At 39.5% G+C, this 17,276-nt stretch overlaps 1 protein-coding gene across 6 annotated transcripts in view; it reads left to right on the top strand.

Moving 5' to 3' along the window:
• The window catches only part of frya (furry homolog a), a 46,490-nt gene that overhangs the window by 12,511 nt on the left and 16,703 nt on the right, over window positions 1-17,276 (top strand). For all 6 annotated transcript variants that reach the window (XM_082502543.1, XM_082502540.1, XM_082502539.1 and 3 more), the window contains exons 2-29: window positions 1,446-1,645; window positions 4,938-4,991; window positions 5,841-5,980; window positions 6,094-6,184; window positions 6,332-6,411; window positions 6,502-6,582; window positions 7,465-7,633; window positions 7,875-7,967; window positions 8,261-8,359; window positions 8,974-9,075; window positions 9,288-9,391; window positions 9,833-9,941; window positions 10,055-10,141; window positions 10,247-10,418; window positions 10,550-10,682; window positions 10,824-10,931; window positions 11,039-11,294; window positions 11,403-11,585; window positions 11,673-11,759; window positions 12,743-13,002; window positions 13,207-13,396; window positions 13,648-13,772; window positions 14,211-14,268; window positions 14,434-14,525; window positions 14,769-14,941; window positions 15,461-15,621; window positions 15,859-15,969; window positions 16,405-16,559. In XM_082502543.1, the coding sequence (XP_082358669.1) occupies window positions 1,526-1,645; window positions 4,938-4,991; window positions 5,841-5,980; window positions 6,094-6,184; window positions 6,332-6,411; window positions 6,502-6,582; window positions 7,465-7,633; window positions 7,875-7,967; window positions 8,261-8,359; window positions 8,974-9,075; window positions 9,288-9,391; window positions 9,833-9,941; window positions 10,055-10,141; window positions 10,247-10,418; window positions 10,550-10,682; window positions 10,824-10,931; window positions 11,039-11,294; window positions 11,403-11,585; window positions 11,673-11,759; window positions 12,743-13,002; window positions 13,207-13,396; window positions 13,648-13,772; window positions 14,211-14,268; window positions 14,434-14,525; window positions 14,769-14,941; window positions 15,461-15,621; window positions 15,859-15,969; window positions 16,405-16,559 (3,593 nt within the window). In that variant the 5' untranslated portion in view covers window positions 1,446-1,525. The remainder of the gene's footprint in view (window positions 1-1,445; window positions 1,646-4,937; window positions 4,992-5,840; window positions 5,981-6,093; window positions 6,185-6,331; window positions 6,412-6,501; window positions 6,583-7,464; window positions 7,634-7,874; window positions 7,968-8,260; window positions 8,360-8,973; window positions 9,076-9,287; window positions 9,392-9,832; window positions 9,942-10,054; window positions 10,142-10,246; window positions 10,419-10,549; window positions 10,683-10,823; window positions 10,932-11,038; window positions 11,295-11,402; window positions 11,586-11,672; window positions 11,760-12,742; window positions 13,003-13,206; window positions 13,397-13,647; window positions 13,773-14,210; window positions 14,269-14,433; window positions 14,526-14,768; window positions 14,942-15,460; window positions 15,622-15,858; window positions 15,970-16,404; window positions 16,560-17,276) is intronic.

The raw sequence follows: 17,276 nt of genomic DNA, 5'->3' as shown, positions 1-17,276 counted from the left end.
GCTCCATGTCCTGAAAAGACCTGGAGAAGAAAACTTGTGTACTTGTACCAGCTTCTCCAACTTCTCTTGTGCAATTTGTCAGTGTTGCATAATTTGTGGTGCCTCATAAAATGCTCATTGTGTGTTTGCTCATCTCCTCTCATTATGTTGCATGCAGCTTGTACAGATGTGTAAAATCTAAGCTGCGATTCAGTTTTTGGCAATTTATTTAAAGTTAGTTGTAAAGAGGTAATAGCTTTTAGTAAAGCAGTAACAGCACAATTTGTAGTCGCTGATGAACCTATCAAACTTTGTATGAACGTCTTAAACCTTCCTGTTTTGGCTCTCTCATGTGGCATACAACAAATGAAATCCTTAAATTATATTGTTAATTGTCTTTTATCTTGTCACAACCTTACTAGACTAATATATTAAATTTCAAGACTTACATGCAGCCAAATAGTAGACGTAATAATTCTACATCTCCAGCAAAAGAAAAGGTTAAAGCCTTCAATTGTACATTAAAAATATATGAGTACTCTCAATTAAAACATTTTTCAGGTTTTTATGGTTTGGTGAGGTCATTTAAAGAAATATTTGTCAAGCAGCACTGGCCTCTCAGGGAAATCTCTCCATATGACTGTGTCGCTTTGGATAAATATGCAGCACAAAGTGAGTGAAAATAAAACTAAAAAGGAAAAATGTGATTTGTGATTTTGACAGATGAACAGTTTGGGTTGACCTTTACTATTGCTGATTTCTGTCCAGACGTATTTATTACATGCGCATGCACATGTTTACGAAAATATGGTTCTCACTGTAAGGCACTAGCTCTGTTCTGTCCTTTGACTATTATACACCAAACCCAGGCAGTTTGTGAGGCTGAGGCCTGGTTAGAAATTGCAGAGTTATCGCTGAAGGAAAATGTCACGCTTCTAATAAGATGTTTGTATGCATGTCTTTACTGTATGTAGCAGGTTTGTGTCTGGAGGCACAAGAGTTCAACACAGAGGTTAAATTATTAACTCGTGGGTTTTTTCATGGGTTTAAGTGGCCCGAGGCAAGCCATTCGTTATTAAAGGTGGGCCATATCATAACACTGAGTGAAGGATGATCACACGCACAAGGTTTTTGTTTCCCTCAAAGGACAGTGACGACTTTAGTACAAAACCAAAACACCAGCTGCAGGCCATGGTGTTTTATTTCCATATGTTCTCTGCTCACTGTAGCAGGAGGAAAGAAACAGCAGACTCAGGGCAAGACGGTGCCCTTTGGACAGTCTTACTGAGGAATGCTCAACATGTTGGGAACTTTTTGTCCATGTTTGGAAACTTCTCAGCAATACCCTGTTCGGTGAACTCTTTTTCTCTAGTGGCTGATCCTGTCCCACTCATTGTGCTCGATTTGGCAATGTTTTACTTAATGAAACTGTTTCCCATCTTGTGGTTTTTGTTTCTCCTCCGCAGCCTCGCCCGTGGGGAACGGATACAGTAAACCTCCCATCCCTCCACTCTGCTGTCCTCAGGGAGAGAAGGGTCCCCCTGCCATGATGCCCATCACCATTGACCCAGAGAGCAAGCCAGGCGAGTACGTCCTCAAGAGCCTGTTTGCCAACTTCACCACCATGTCTGAGCGCAAGATCCGAATAATCATGGCTGAACCGCTGGTGAGTGGGAAGAGGGTTACTGCTCTTTGTGTCCTGTAGTGATTAGTTGACATTCTGTTTATCTTATGGCTATAAGATAATAATGTGAAACTAAAAATGTAGCATTAAAGAGTGTTATATTAGTTAAATATAAACAAAAAGTAAAAAGTTTAGAGTAAAAAATTAACCCTTAGATTTTTTTTCTTGTTTACTATCCTGTTAATCATCTCCTGAGCCCTGGTGGGTGTTCTGTCCCCAGATTATAAATCTCTATAACAGAAAGATGCTGGAAAGACAGGCCTGTGTCCTTTTTTGTTGACTGTAATGAATTACAAGTGGTGAAGGATGCTTTACTTCTAAGAAAATAATGTTTTAGTAATAATTTAAAAACACACAGTCCGGGTACTCAGAAGCACAGAAGCGTCTAATGAACTGAAGAAATTTCAAATCAAATAATATTAGGAGAAATATATTATCTATTTAACTATTTAAAATATATAATAATTAAGTAAGAATTTTGCTAAATGAGTAATGCTTGAGATGATTGTCCCTTATCGAAAGAGTTATAGCTTTTGTTTGACTTTTGTTCTGTCAGTCAGACAGATAACATGAAGTCACTTTTGTGTCTCAAAAATATGATGGAATTTTTGCACTACTATCTTATAGTCACATTAGGAAAACAATGGTTGTGGCATGACCAATATTAATGTCATTATGTGCAATGAATTTGCAACTTCGCTGCCTTTGAAATGGTTTCTTAGAAGACAGGGACCAGATGTGCAACAGTTATCAGCAAACTGCAATTCTCAAAGCATCTTTGTGTGTCAGTGAAGTGCCAATAAGATGGAGTTTTGCTATCAGTTTACAACTCAGTTCTGTCAAATTGGAAATTTCATGCCGTCAGTTTGTGGTCATAAGGTGATTAACTGTGATAAATCGATTAAAAGTGAAAATCTGCTGCCATCTGTATACAAAGAAATTCACATGAAGTACTTACATTCAGAGTCCAGACAGAGCCTTGTAGAACTGAAGCAGAAATTCAAATATTTCCCCACAAATACAGCCAGGACAGATTTAACTGTCTAGGTGCTTGGCACCCTGCTTTTTATGTAAGAATGTAACCAGAATGCAGTCATCTGGCAACCAGCTGAGTCCCCGATTGCAAAGACAAGTCGCAGTCATCTTCAGACTGACTTAGATCTATTGCAACATGCAAAATTAGTTAGCAATTATTGACAAACCTTTGTCAACCTGTCTGATTGCAGTGATTCCAAGTCAGACCACGGTTATTTGGAAGAAGACTGCCCTCCACCACGTGACCTGTGCCATTACCTTCCAATCAAAAGTAGCTCACTTTGCATGTACACCCCCCGCTGATCAGTAGTTAGTCTCTGCAGATACGTGCAATCAATGTCCAACAGCAAAAAATGTACTTTCACTGAAGTAAAGCGAGTCCTCTTCCGAGGCTTTTATCTAGAGTTAATATTTTCATGTTTTCACAGGAAAGTACATGTCGTCTCTATACTAATTATGTTTCTCTTCCAATATGTATTCATTTATCATTCATTTTAACCATAAAATTAATATTTAATCAATAGAAACCCACCATAAACTCATTTCTAGCTGTTCTGACTTTGTCTTTATGTTGCAATTAAATATTTCTGGAAAACTAGATGAATGCACAAGCTGGCAATAAAATCTCCAGGAGACTTTTAGTCCAGTGGAGGATGGAGCTGATCCTTTCAGGCCAAAAACAGCTCACAGAAATAATTCTGTGGACAGAAAGTCAGACTGGTGTATCAGTATCTTATAAGTGTTACCGCCATTTGATGATCATCATCATACATTTTGCTTTACATACTGTTATTTAATTATTTGAAACACATAGCTACTCTTCCATGTGATTTTTAGCAGGTCTGATAAATTGTGAGTTTACTTGTTGCCTTGAATCAGTGAAGCTGCTGTGGACATTCTGTCTCCAGTTTTAGGTGCTGTGATTTACAAAAAACTGTTAGTCACCCGCTTCAGCTTGCAGTGAAGTGTTAATTACCATAGGGGAAGAGTGTAGCCCCTTGTTTCATTCTGTTACCCTCCAGAGGACTGCAGGGAGGATGTGTCTCTCTTGGTTTTTCCTCTCAGTGGAGACCTGGCTGAGTAATTTGTTTTAGTCTCTTCTTGTAGTTTTCCCACTGTTGTTGTGAGTTCATTTATCAGAATCCATCATGGACATTGATCTGTAGTCAACATTTGTTAGGGTAAAGCACAAAAAGACACAGGTTACAAAATACATGTATCAATGAAAAAAATGCTTTAAACCTATGAGGAATCAGGCTGGACCAAATGGCAGTAAAATCTTTAAAAGCCATGCCGAGCTAGAAGCATTGACTTTTCTGTCATTCCAGCACAGATGGGCGTCTCAGATTCAAGCATTTGTCTAAAAACTAAAAGGTTCATCAAACCTTGGAGCTTAGCTGGTGTTCCAGCTGTGTGTGAGAGAGAGAGAGAGAGCATTATGGCCCACGCAATGTCACTGTGACACAGATCACACAGTTAGCTTTTTTGGATTAATCAGCAACTGAAGTGCTGTGATGTGCTGCCTGGCTGATGACATGGCAATAGGGAGTTTTTGGAAAAGCAGGGTTGCAAAAAGGAAGAGAAAGAAGACATTTTTAATTGCACAAGAATAAACAATAGATGTAGAATGATGCTACTGTCTGTTTTACGTAAATTTGCCCTTAAATCAGGCTTGCGTTGTGTGATGGAGCTTCACCTAAAATGTTGTCTTATCTTTCCAAAAATTGTACAATGCTAACAATTTCGTTGCCGTTTTCCCAAATGTTTTAAGTAGATATTTGTGTGCGGTATATATGAAGTGAAGTGAGTTTCAGAGAGTTAAACCATCTGTGTTAACAGCTTATGTTTTTTAAGCCTTTTCATAAAAAGGATGGCTGGTTATGACCTGATGGCTAGAGAGTCAAGAAGTCATCGACGGGCCTGTCACTTTGCCAGGAGATGGGTGCACTGAGAATTAAACCCTTTTGAAGGCTTTTATCTTAGATGATGGAAGACTGTAATAATAAGAACTGTCATAAATGTCCCATCTCTAATATTGTAAGTGACCCTGCCTGCTCCTAGCCAGGCAACAGACTGATTGATGGCCCTCTCATTAGCTGGGCTGTGATCAGTCCCGGTTCATACTCCTTAGTCATCAGATTTGGAGTTATACTCTTTAAATCACACTACAAAGAACTTTTTTTGTCTGTATTATTGCAAAAATAAAGTTTTAAAATGACTATTTTTTCTGCCTTTTTAGGAAAAGCCATTAACAAAGTCACTACAGCGGGGAGAAGATCCTCAGTTTGACCAAGTAAGTGCATAGAAATACAGGGACCTAGGACCAAATGCTCACTAGATAAACTATTTGTTTTACCTGTAATATAACCATATTAGATTATATTTTTATTCTATACAAAATCCAACACCAACACAGAGGTAACTGTGTTTCCTCTCCCAATTGGAAAATAAGCACGTCATAGATACTGCTCTAGTATGATGCACTTCAGCTTGAAAAAGTTGATGGTTGAAAGCCCAGCTCACATCCCAAAAGGTCTTTCAGATCTAGTCATGGGCAGGAGTGTTTACCTTGACAGCTGGCACTGCCTCAGCACTAGGTGTATCGAGCAGGTCTGTGGCTTTTCAGAGAAGGCCCTTTCACAGCCACAGAGGTGTGTCTGTGCTGCTGCGCGAGGCCATTCAGCAGCCACACAGAGCCAGGATTCTTCTCCAGCCGTGTGCTGAATGAAGGGCTCACTGTGTTCCCCAGTCCCACCAGACTCTCCTCCCTTCCTGTGTGCCCGGCCTGTTCCTTCCTTTCGCTCACCCACCCACCCCCAAGACTGAGGGAGGCAGCCCCATGGGCGCTCTGTATTTCTGTGTACTGTATCCCCAATAAGAACCAGTTCACTATTCAAACTCGGTGCCTTTTCTTAGTGTTGCTTTTACTTTACTTAAACCCATGTTGCCCATTTATTGTTAAAATGTTTAAAAAATGCTTGAGACATGATGAAATGCAAATTAATGCTTGTTTGTTATTGGAATTGATGTTGAAATTGCTGCTCAAATAAACAAAGGAAATACTGATGGCTATCTTTCACTTTGGTATGTGGACCGCTAAACCCAAATGCTCATTTGCGCTATGTATGTCTTGCTCTCCTAGTTGATAAGCTCCATGAGCTCTTTGGCTGAATACAGTCTCCCTTCCATCCTCCGCACTTTGTTTGACTGGTACAAACGACAAAATGGATTAGAAGAGGAGTTGCACGAGTACCGCCCAAGAGCCAACACCAAGTCCAAAAAGTGAGAACAATTACATTGATTTCTGCACGCAAGCATGAGTCACTTGTAGACAAAAGAATGGTGAGGCTCAGGTGTGCTTTATGATTATAGCAAACATGTTTTCTCTCTAACAGTGACGAGCAACAGAGAGATTATCTACTTGAAAGGCGGGATTTGGCCATTGATTTCATCTTCTCTCTTGTACTTATAGAAGTTTTGAAACAGGTAAAGTGACTAAACTCTGTACTACACAAAATCTACTTAGCTTATCCTATAATTTCATCAGGTTCCCTGATTTATTGCTGCTGACAAAATAAACTTAATTTGGCAGACATCTTGAGATGATCATGTTTTCTATTGATTCTTAATCAGATGCCGCTCTACCCGACCCTTGACAGTTTGGTGAATGAAGTCATTAACTTAGCCTTTAAGCACTTTAGATACAAAGAGGGGTAAGATGTCATCTGTCCTTACAAAGTTTACTTTTCATTCAGTCTCTCTAAAATGTGCTGTTTTTGGTATAATGCATTGTTTTCCTGCAGGTATCATGGTCCGAACACTGGCAACATGCACACTGTAGCAGACCTCTATGCTGAAGTCATAGGAGTATTAGCCCAGTCCAAGTAAGGCACAAAAACAGAACAGTGATAATAATTCAGTACTATTGGCTGTGTTTTAACTTTTTTTCACTGTATGATAAATTACTACCCTCTCCTCTGTTGCTGTCATGCCACATCACATTGGTGTGTTACTGTTCCTAATGCCTTCTTGCAAAACATTCCCTGGTTTAAGAGACTGGAACGTACTGTAGGGATGACATACTTCTGGAGCGATCCCCTTCACCCCAAACTAGGACTGGAAATGAATGTCTCTGTTTATTTTGAAGTTTTGAGATCACCGAAGAAAGGAATAAGCCCTTAAAATAGAGATATTGCCGATGGGCATGCCACATAACCTTTTCTAAAGGACACTTATATGACATATTAGTGAGATATTTACTTTTCTAAAGATCAGGCAAAGGAAGAGGTAATGAATTTGGCTGTAAACTAAAATGAATCGTCTTCAGAAAGGTTGATGCAGTCTCTTTTTTTTTTTAAAGGGTTGACTGTCGAAATAATACAACATTTCTTCTCCCAGCTGTATTCACTTTCTTTCAAGTGCAGCTCTAGCCAACAGGGAAGAGGTTAAGAAATGCTCATATGAGCTCCCATGATGAATTATCGTCTAAATTTAGACCAGCTGAAGAATCTCATCTCTGGTTCAATTTGGGCAAAGGATCAGGTGCTAGATGAGGAGTTCATCTGGGGGCACAGACTCACAGTCTGCATATAGAGGGTGAGATGAGGGGCTGATATTTTGGGAGGTGTGCACGCTGAATATTATCACTGTATTCTTTCTGAGTCACAACTCTGCTTCTTTATGGAAGTGCTGACTTGGGATTTGTCTGACTGAGCTGTGCAAGCATGTCTTAATATAGAGCCTCATTTAGCTATTTTTATTCTCAGGTTTCCTGCTGTGAAGAAGAAGTTTATGACTGAGCTAAAGGAGCTGCGGCAAAAAGAGCACAATCCTTATGTGGTCCAGAGTACCATTAGCCTCATCATGGGGGTCAAGTTCTTCCGAATTAAGATGTATCCCGTTGAGGATTTTGAAGCCTCTTTTCAGTTTATGCAGGTATAATAGCTTTAGTAACTGAATAATATTTCTGCCTCAATACATTATAAACTGAATATATATGAATATTGTACTTCTTCTGTACTCATCCTCTGCCGTATTAAACTCTTCTATACTAATGTTTCTGTTGGGTAGAAACTATGAATTAAATTCTGAGAACTGTTAAGATTTGATGTTGTATTTTAACTGTGCTTCCCATTGGCTTTTTCATGCAGCTTACACTATTTTTTCTCTTTCACAGGAGTGTGCCCAGTATTTCCTGGAAGTCAAAGACAAGGACATTAAGCATGCTTTAGCTGGCCTCTTTGTTGAGATTCTGGTTCCCGTGGCAGCAGTAAGTTTCTTCCTCATCTGATTCTTGTGTGCAATACCCAGTTGTTATGTGTATTTCATTGTAGCAGTGTATCTATAGTGTATAGTGAACACTGCATATCTTATGAAAGTACTATTTACAGTATGTAAAAACCCAAATAAAAGTTGCAAATTAGCAATAACTTTAAACACACACAAAATAGCATTAGTTTTAGGCTCTGCATTGGAAATGTTTTACACTATATATAGAAGATCACTCAGGGGGAGACGTTTTTGTCTTTTTGTGCCATACTGTGATGTGTAATCTTGTCTTAGGCTGTGAAGAACGAGGTGAACGTACCATGCCTGAGGAATTTTGTGGACAGCTTGTACGACACAACCCTGGACTTGTCCTCCAGGAAGAAGCACTCACTGGTTAGTTCAAAACAAAGTGACACTGATTGTTGGACCTGTCTCTTTTGTACATCTTCAGTTACATGCTCAGATTCCCTGGATGCCTGTGAATTTTCAAGGTCACTTTTGTGTGTGTTTTTTTTAGTTTTTTAGTGTCTACAATAGAAAACATTTATGAGGGAAGACAGGCTGCTGTTTCATAGCATTAAAAAAACACATTAAAAGCACTGCAGTATGTGTAAGCATATTTAAAGTCTCTTCTCCTCTAAGTGTCTTCAATAAAACATTTCACCATGGTAGTTCACATGGATCTGGAAAGACAACAGCCATCTACTTTCTCCTGAGGCAACGATAATGGCTGAAAGCTATATTTTATGAATGATGCACCATCAGCAAAAAACATTTTTTAAAAAAGAGGGAACCACATTATGTCTTCAAAAGGAAGCTGGTTTAAGATGCACTTATGCAAAGGTTGCTCAGAGATAATGCATTATTCCACAAATTGACAACTTAATAGGCAAGTTTGAATATAATATGCAGAAAATCCCAGTGTTTTAGTTGTAAGTCAATAACTTACAAATTAAAAAAAGAGAGAATTTGTTGTAACAAGGCTGCACTTTGTGTCTTCTGTTCAGGCATTTTACCCTTTGGTGACGTGCCTGCTGTGTGTCAGCCAGAAACAGTTCTTCCTTAACAGATGGCACATCTTCCTTAACAACTGCCTCTCAAATCTGAAGGTAATGTAACTTAGTAACTAACAGTTGTAAAACTGCATTTGTTATTTAAAGGATGCTGCGTCTCAGTCAGTCCAAATATTACAGCTTTAATTGTCAAAAATAATTGCGTGAACTACATTTTTTACTTGATATTGTGAGCAATATTACACTGATTATTTTTCTTCAAGATGGATCTATCATTGACTTCTTCGATCAACCTTATTTCATTACAGAGTAGAGACCCAAAAATGGCTCGTGTTGCACTGGAGTCCCTCTATAGACTGTTGTGGGTTTACATGATCAGAATCAAGTGTGAGAGCAACACTGCGACACAAGGGTAAAAATCCTTTACTGTTTGCATTTACATTTCTTTTCTTTTTAAGTGTCAGTAAATAACTGTTATCGTAGAAATATCCTATTTTATATTTTATTACAAAACAAATTCTGAACATGATGAAGTGGCGGATTTAGGGAAGATTAAAAAAATGTTTTTAAAAACATTTTGTGGGTTTTTTTTATATTTTTAGAACTGATTTAGACAGATTTAGGCTCAAACCAATACAAGATTTCCAGTAACAGTTGCCTGCAGGGTTATCAGCTGTTTGCAGATGTTATTACGTACAAGCTAAAGCCCACTTGAGGAATTCCAGATGGGTCCAGACAGATATTTGGGTGCTGATCAAGCCCAAAATAAACATGTCTTAAAATGATCTGTCTAATTTGTTAAATGTTTGCACAAAGTCTTTTATTAACTTGCTTTCTTTGTCTCATTTCTCAGTCGACTCAACACCATTGTAACAACACTTTTCCCCAAAGGATCCCGCAGTGTGGTACCAAGAGACATGCCCCTCAATATCTTTGTGAAAATCATCCAGTTTATCGCCCAGGTGAATACACTTGTGTGCTGTACTGTACTGTATGACTGTTAGCAGATGCCATTCGTAATAGAATAATCAGGTTATTTATAACTGATTTGTATTTTATGTTCATTTTTCTGCAGGAAAGACTGGATTATGCCATGAAAGAGATTATCTTTGACCTTCTGTGTGTTGGGAAACCTGCAAAAGCCTTTAGTCTTAATCCTGAGGTACACGTTTGTATAGCAGTCAATTTCATTTGTAAAGGTCCTGCAAGACTGGTAATGGGATGCTGGAAACTGATAACTAACAGGTGACCCTTCTGTCATGTTTAGAGAATGAATATTGGTCTGAGAGCATTCCTGGTTGTAGCCGATAAACTGCAGCAGAAGGACGGTGAGCCTCCCATGCCTAACACTGGTTGCACTTTGCCCTCTGGGAACACACTCCGAGTAAAGAAGACATATCTGAGCAAGACACTAACAGATGAAGAGGCCAAAGTCATTGGTGAGAGAGGCAGACCATGGTCACGAATTCTGAAAATGTCATGCTTCTGCATTTTAAATTATAGGAATTCAATTAAAAATATTCCAGTGAGCTAAAGTAGTTCAATAGGTTTTCCTCTCTCATGTTCCCAGGTATGTCTCAGTATTATTTTCACGTCCGAAAGGCTATTGACAACATTCTCAGACACCTGGACAAGGAGGTGGGCCGATGCATGATGATGACCAATGCTCAGATGTTGAACAAAGAGCCTGAGGACATGATCACGTAAGTTTGCACACATCCCAGCTGACTGGACTGGACTGGACTCATCATTAACTTAACGCTCTTGTTCTCAATACTTGATCAATTTACACTTTGACACAGAAAACAAGACTTTTTAACATAACTGAAATGCGACCTTTTCAGAGGTGAGAGAAAACCTAAGATCGACTTGTTCAGGACATGTGTCGCTGCCATTCCTCGCATCCTGCCTGATGGGATGTCTAAGCCAGAACTCATAGACCTCCTGTCTCGGTGAGTAACCTGATATGAAACAATACATAGAGGACCTGTCATTCATCTGCATAAAAGTTATTCTTCATTTATCATTATTTTTGTTTGGTTTATTTTGTCTTTGTCAGACTGACAATCCACATGGATGATGAGCTTCGACTCATAGCACAGAATTCCTTGCAAAGTCTGCTGCTGGATTTCTCCGACTGGCGTGATGACGTCCTGTTTGGATTTACCAACTTCCTGTTGCGTGAGGTCCAAGACACCCACCAGGGATTGTTAGATACATCCCTTAAATTACTGCTGCAGCTCCTCACTCAGTGGAAACTCACCATGGCTGCACCAGGAAAGACGTCTGACACCTCTAAAATGCACACCACTGAGGTATACACAGTTGTCTTTTACTAACTGCCCATTTTAGAAATAGAAATAAACTAGTTTAGTATTGTGATATTACTACTGGGTAATCAGCTTTTCTTTATTTTATCACAGCTGCCGCAGACCAACTCAAGTCTCAAGACGCCTTCAGAACGAGGTCCACACTCCACTGTGCTGCATGCTGTGGAGGGACTAGCGGTCGTCCTGCTCTGCTCCTGCCAGCTGAGCACCCGCAGACTCGCCATTGCTATCCTAAAAGAGATACGCAGTCTGTTCGTGACTATTGGACAGTGTGAGGTAAAACACAGAAGGAACGCTGAGGAAACATAATATAAGAAAGATATTTTATGTACAGGTTAAAAATGTATGCTTTGCCAACTATAGGATGATGATAAACCAATGATAGAGATCATGGATCAGCTCAGCCCCGGTATATTGGATAGCTTTGTCAACGCTGCAGTCTCTGACACAGTAAGTTGTTTGTACCTCCAGTTTGTGGCACCGCTCCAAAGTAAACCTCGAGATGTTTCTGTTTATTTGCTTCGTGTTTCATTTTCCTAATATTTGTCTTTCGTCACTGTGTTCATTTCACATGGCTCGACTTTCAGAGATGAGTTTTCAGGGACAACCTCAAGCTGTATGGAGAAGATGATAGGATCTGTGAACTTAAAGCTCCAGCAACACTGGCAGTATAAAAAAACCACATTTATTGGCTAACTGTAATGAAAGGACAGTCAGGCAGACCTTTCAGGATTGAGGGAATTTTTTCATCATTGGGTAGGGCAAAACTTGGTTGCACTTTTTCAGCCTAATGCTGTGGAAGTTACCACCTTCATTTTCCACTGAGCACTCTCTGTTGCCAGGGACAGTGAGTCGCCGTAAAACATGTGATCCAGTTCATTCTTGTTGGTGCCCCATTGTCAGATGTGTAAATGTATATTATTGGTTGTTTAGTATTTTTTCTACTCTTACCCAGGCGACTTGAAAATGCTGTTTGTAATATGTTTTAAGATGACCCCGATGAAAGCCACAAACCGAAGTGTTGGTGGAGCTTTAGCTTCTATCTGACTGACATAAAAATATAAAAACAAGATTTTTAACCCCATGTAAAATCTGGTTTAGCAAATAATCTTGTAAGTAAGCAGAAAACAGAAGCCAGGTTCATTAATTATCATGTAAAATTAAATAAACAGCTGAGCAACTTCTGGCCAGCTGTCATTTCAGCTATAAGCATTTTTCTGAGTATAATGAGAGTGGCATGCAACATATGCAACATAAAAAAGCTTTTCTAAATATAGTATGTATTTGTCTTGTTGTCCTAATTACTGCCTTATTCACACTGTAATAAATTAGTTTTACACATTGGTCGACAGTCAGAAAGAAGCAGTGCTTTAAGATATATTTCAGGCATGTCCCTGACCTCTGACCCTGCTCTGTCACCTGCTTGTTTGCAGGTCACCCTGCCAGCTGGTCACCACGTGGACCTGCAGTGGCTCGTGGAGTGGAATGCATTGCTTGTCAACAGTCATTATGATATTAGGAGCCCCTCACATGTGTGGATCTTTGCTCAGTCTGTCAAGGACCCCTGGGTGCTGTGCATATACAGCCTCCTCCGACAGGACAACCTTCCCAAGCACTGCCCCACAGCTCTCAGCTACGCCTGGCCTTATGCCTTCACTCGGATGCAGATGCTCATGCCCCTGGTAGACCCAAAGTAAGTGCCCTTTCAGACTACAGTGTGGTCAGGAGGGAACATGAAACACTTCTGTATTTTTATTTTCTGCACATCCCTATTTAATCTTCCCTTTTCTGTTTCTGCCCCCATATTCCAGTTCTTCATTGAGCTTAAAGTCAAAATTCCCCACTGAAAGAATGTGAGATTATAAAGGATCTAATAATATTTCCTTTTCCTTACCAGTAATCCAGTGTACGCAAAGAAGACCAGTACCTCTGGCAGTGGAGATAACTATATAACCCTATGGAGAAACTACCTGATCCTTTGCTTTGGAGTGGCCAAGCCCAGTATCATGAGCCCCGGCCATCTGAGAGCATCGACACCTGAGATCACAGCTCCTACACCCGACAGCAGTGTCAACCTCGATAACAAGGTACATGCCTCCCTGTCCTCTGGCCTTATTAATTCCCTCTGCGCTTTGTCTCTCCAGGATCAGGTGTTCATACTGAGCTTGTTGACTTTAAAACTCAAAGCATCAAATTACAGCAGCTATTTCACATGAATAGAGCATGAAGTCAATGTGTTCTTAAGTGTACAGACACTTATATCAATGCAGCTCTAAGTAATTAGTGGTCGTGGCAGATTTTATGTGTCTGACTGAGCAGTTGGTGTTTGATGTTTCAGGTTATCGGGAGCCCATCTGTGGCTTGGCTTCTGAAGCAGTTGGTTCCACTGATGAGGGCAGAGAGCATCGAGTTGACAGAGTCATTAGTTCTGGGCTTTGGTCGCACCAATTTTCTTGTGTTCAGGTATATCAAAGATCTATATATTAGGTGCTAATCATTTACTGCTTAACTAAGCAAACAAACTTTCCTTTTTTTTTCCTGTGATGCTTTTTTTGTGATTTTCTTTATGGATTAAATATTGCCACAAAACATCTTCAGTTCTGTTTTGTCTTTTTTTTTTTTTAATTAACCTGTGAAAAACTGAGAGTGCAATCTAATAGTTTTTCAATAATTAAAGGTAGTGCATTTGTGTGGCTTTTAAAGTGCAGATGAGCAGAGGATTAGAGTTGAATAATACTTTGATGCCTCACATAGCTGTTTCTAAATTGTTTCCTAGAGGTCAGATTTAATAGCTTTTTTAATTGTTTTTGAAAAATGTCATTCTGCAGTTTAATTTTTGCTACTGAACTTCATTTTGTATTTTACATTTATATCACGAGTTTATGTTTTTAATGCACACAGAGAGCTTGTGGAGGAGCTGCATCCCCTTATGAAAGAGGCATTAGAGAGAAGACCTGAGGTATATATGACTCAATTAATAATATATGCAAAATATGCACAATCAGAGAGAATTTATAGCTATGTTAGACTATAATGTAGTATTTGTTAAAGAGTTCATATAGTTTAGAACATTTTATTTTTACAGACAATCTGGTTGTAAAGATGTTCTAATTATGTTTTACAGAACAAGAAGCGGCGTGAACGACGAGACCTGCTGAGACTTCAACTGCTGAGGATATTTGAGCTCCTGGCTGATGCTGGTGTCATCAGTGATAGGTTAGTGTGATAGTATCAGTTGACACTGTTAGCCCAAAAAAAGACTGAATCGCAAAAAGGTACTTAATTACAGAGACGGCTCCCCCAGTTTCATGCAAGTGAGTTTTTGATACAAATAATTGCCATTAGTGCTACAGTTTATAGGTATTTAAACAGAAGTGAATATGTCATTATTGCATAATATTTTCTTGGTGATGTCTCTGAACCGGGTGTCTCTGTGGGGTTTTTTTTTTCATGCCACAGTACAAATGGAGCATTGGAACGTGACACACTCGCCCTGGGGGCTCTCTTCCTGGAATATGTGGATCTGACCCGGATGCTTCTGGAAGCTGAGAATGATAAAGATGCAGAGATCCTTAAGGACATCCGAGCTCACTTCAGTGCCATGGTGGCCAACCTCATCCAATGCGTACCAGGTACTACTGCAACTAGCTTAAATTTAAAGTCCTTTCTTGTCAGACCAGTCACTGCTCTATAGGTCAGACTGATAAATTACTTAGCAGAAAATGTGAAAGTTCTGTATTCCTTTTTATGAGTACCTGGTGTAATCCATCTGTCCATTTGCGAAAAGTGAATTGTATAATAGGTTTCCATTAGGCTGCCATTAGAACACTGCATGAAAGACCAGAGTCTTGACATTGATCTTGATTTGGATGTAGCCCAAGGGGAGTGGATCCAAGAATAGTTCTACTTAAAGACAGTGCAGGAAAGGGCAGGTGATGACTCATGAGTTGCCAAGCATTCACAAGTCCCCACTGAATGGCTAATAGTCTGTCAGGGGACATCAAGAACCTATTATCAGATTGGGAAAATGCACTTTTATTTAGTTGTGATGGGCTTAAGATGCCGGGATAATTTTTGCTGGCTCTAGACTTTTTTAATGAGCAAACCTATAACAAGCTCTTTCATCCCCTCCACCTCCACCTCCAACCCAGTGCACCACAGACGCTTCCTGTTTCCACAGCAGAGCCTGCGGCATCACCTCTTCATCCTCTTCAGCCAGTGGGCTGGGCCTTTCAGCATCATGTTCACTCCTCTGGATCGCTACAGCGACAGAAATCATCAGATCACAAGATATCAGTATTGTGCCCTAAAGGTAATCATAATTAGACTCTAAGTAAATGACTAAGTCACAAATTCAGAATAAGTAAGAAGAATCTGATTGTTTAGTATTCAGCTGTGTTGAATGACCACATTGAGATTAAATGTTATGTCGCATTTCTAGATAAAAAGAAAGAGTTGTTGGTAGAACAGTGGCAGAGTGAATAGGGTTGTCTTGTCTTGGTTGTTTAAACCATTAACATGTGAGCATTCTTGGCTGATGTTCTCACAGGCTATGTCTGCTGTGCTGTGCTGTGGGCCTGTGTTTGATAACGTTGGCCTCTCTCCAGACGGATACCTCTACAAGTGGCTGGATAATATACTAGCCTGCCAGGATCAGCGGGTCTGTAGCCAATACTTTACCACTGTGGTGCATTTAAACAAGGAGCTGACCCAGGAAGCCCCTCGGATAGCTTTCTGAAGCTTGCTTTATAAAAAGCCAGCACTAGTGCTTGCCAACTGCTCAGCATTATCTTGCTGGAGAAGGGCAGTTTTCTTTCAGGATAAACTGATTTTGACTTTATTCCCATTTATGATACAAGATAAAGCACCTGCATGTTTATTTTAGATATTTTTCCTTAGCACAATTTATTATGTGGTTTGAGGAGTTGCATTAACTGGTCATTTATCAACTTCTTTGTAGAGCTCCTAGAACCATGCTACACTGAGACCTTAAATCATTTACTGATGACTGATACAAAGTGTGGAGTACAAGGGAGGGGGAAAAAGAAGAAATTAAATCTAAAAAAGTCTGTGTTGGTGTTTGCTCCTGGCTCAGGTCCATCAGCTTGGCTGTGAAGTTGTCATCTTGTTGCTGGAACTCAATGTTGACCAGGTCAACCTATTCAACTGGGCTGTGGATCGTTGCTACACAGGCTCAAAGCAGGTCGCCTCGGGGTGCTTCAAAGCCATCGCTACAGTCTGTGGCTGCAGGTACAAAATCTCAGATGAATTTTGCATTTTCAGTGATTTTTTTTTATTGGGTCTTCATTAGTTTATCTGTATAGGTTTTTGAAGTGCATTTACTTTGGCTAATTTGGACTGACACTGAATTCTCTCATTTAGCATTACGGTCCATTTTAGTAAGTAAATTAGCCAAAGTCTCAAACTAACAACTCACTATTGCACTGAAATTCTTCACTTGCTTTATCTCAGAAATTGAAACATGCATGAAATGATGTATTTGATATCACTGTGTTGTTCATACAACATTATTGTCAGAGTTGCTCCAGGACTATCATTCATCTTTATCTTCTTCTTTAACTTCTTCTGCTACAATCTAAACACTTAAACTACTCAATTAAGTATCGAGAAAGGATTATAGTATGGGTGAAAAATAGGCTGTTTCACAAACATCATATGTTGGTACGTTTTTTTCGGCAATACTAACGCTTGTTTGCTGCATAACACACCCATTTTGCATATGTTCTGAAACAGTTATAATATTTTTACAGAGTTTTAAAGGGCATGTGTGGGTTAAGTATTAAGTATTTCCTATTTTTCCAGTCGATTAAAACAACGTGCTTAGTAAGTTGTGTTGCTAAAACAGCAATAATTACATTTTAGGAACAACACCATAATGTGGATGTTAAATCTTGCAACATGAGCCTCTTACTTTGATAACACTAAATAAGTGATTCATACTCATTT

This window comes from Aulonocara stuartgranti, assembly GCF_965226115.1.
Source record: "Aulonocara stuartgranti genome assembly, chromosome: 14".
Taxonomy (NCBI): Eukaryota; Metazoa; Chordata; class Actinopteri; order Cichliformes; family Cichlidae; genus Aulonocara; species Aulonocara stuartgranti.
This window is presented reverse-complemented; position numbering and strand designations above follow the sequence as displayed.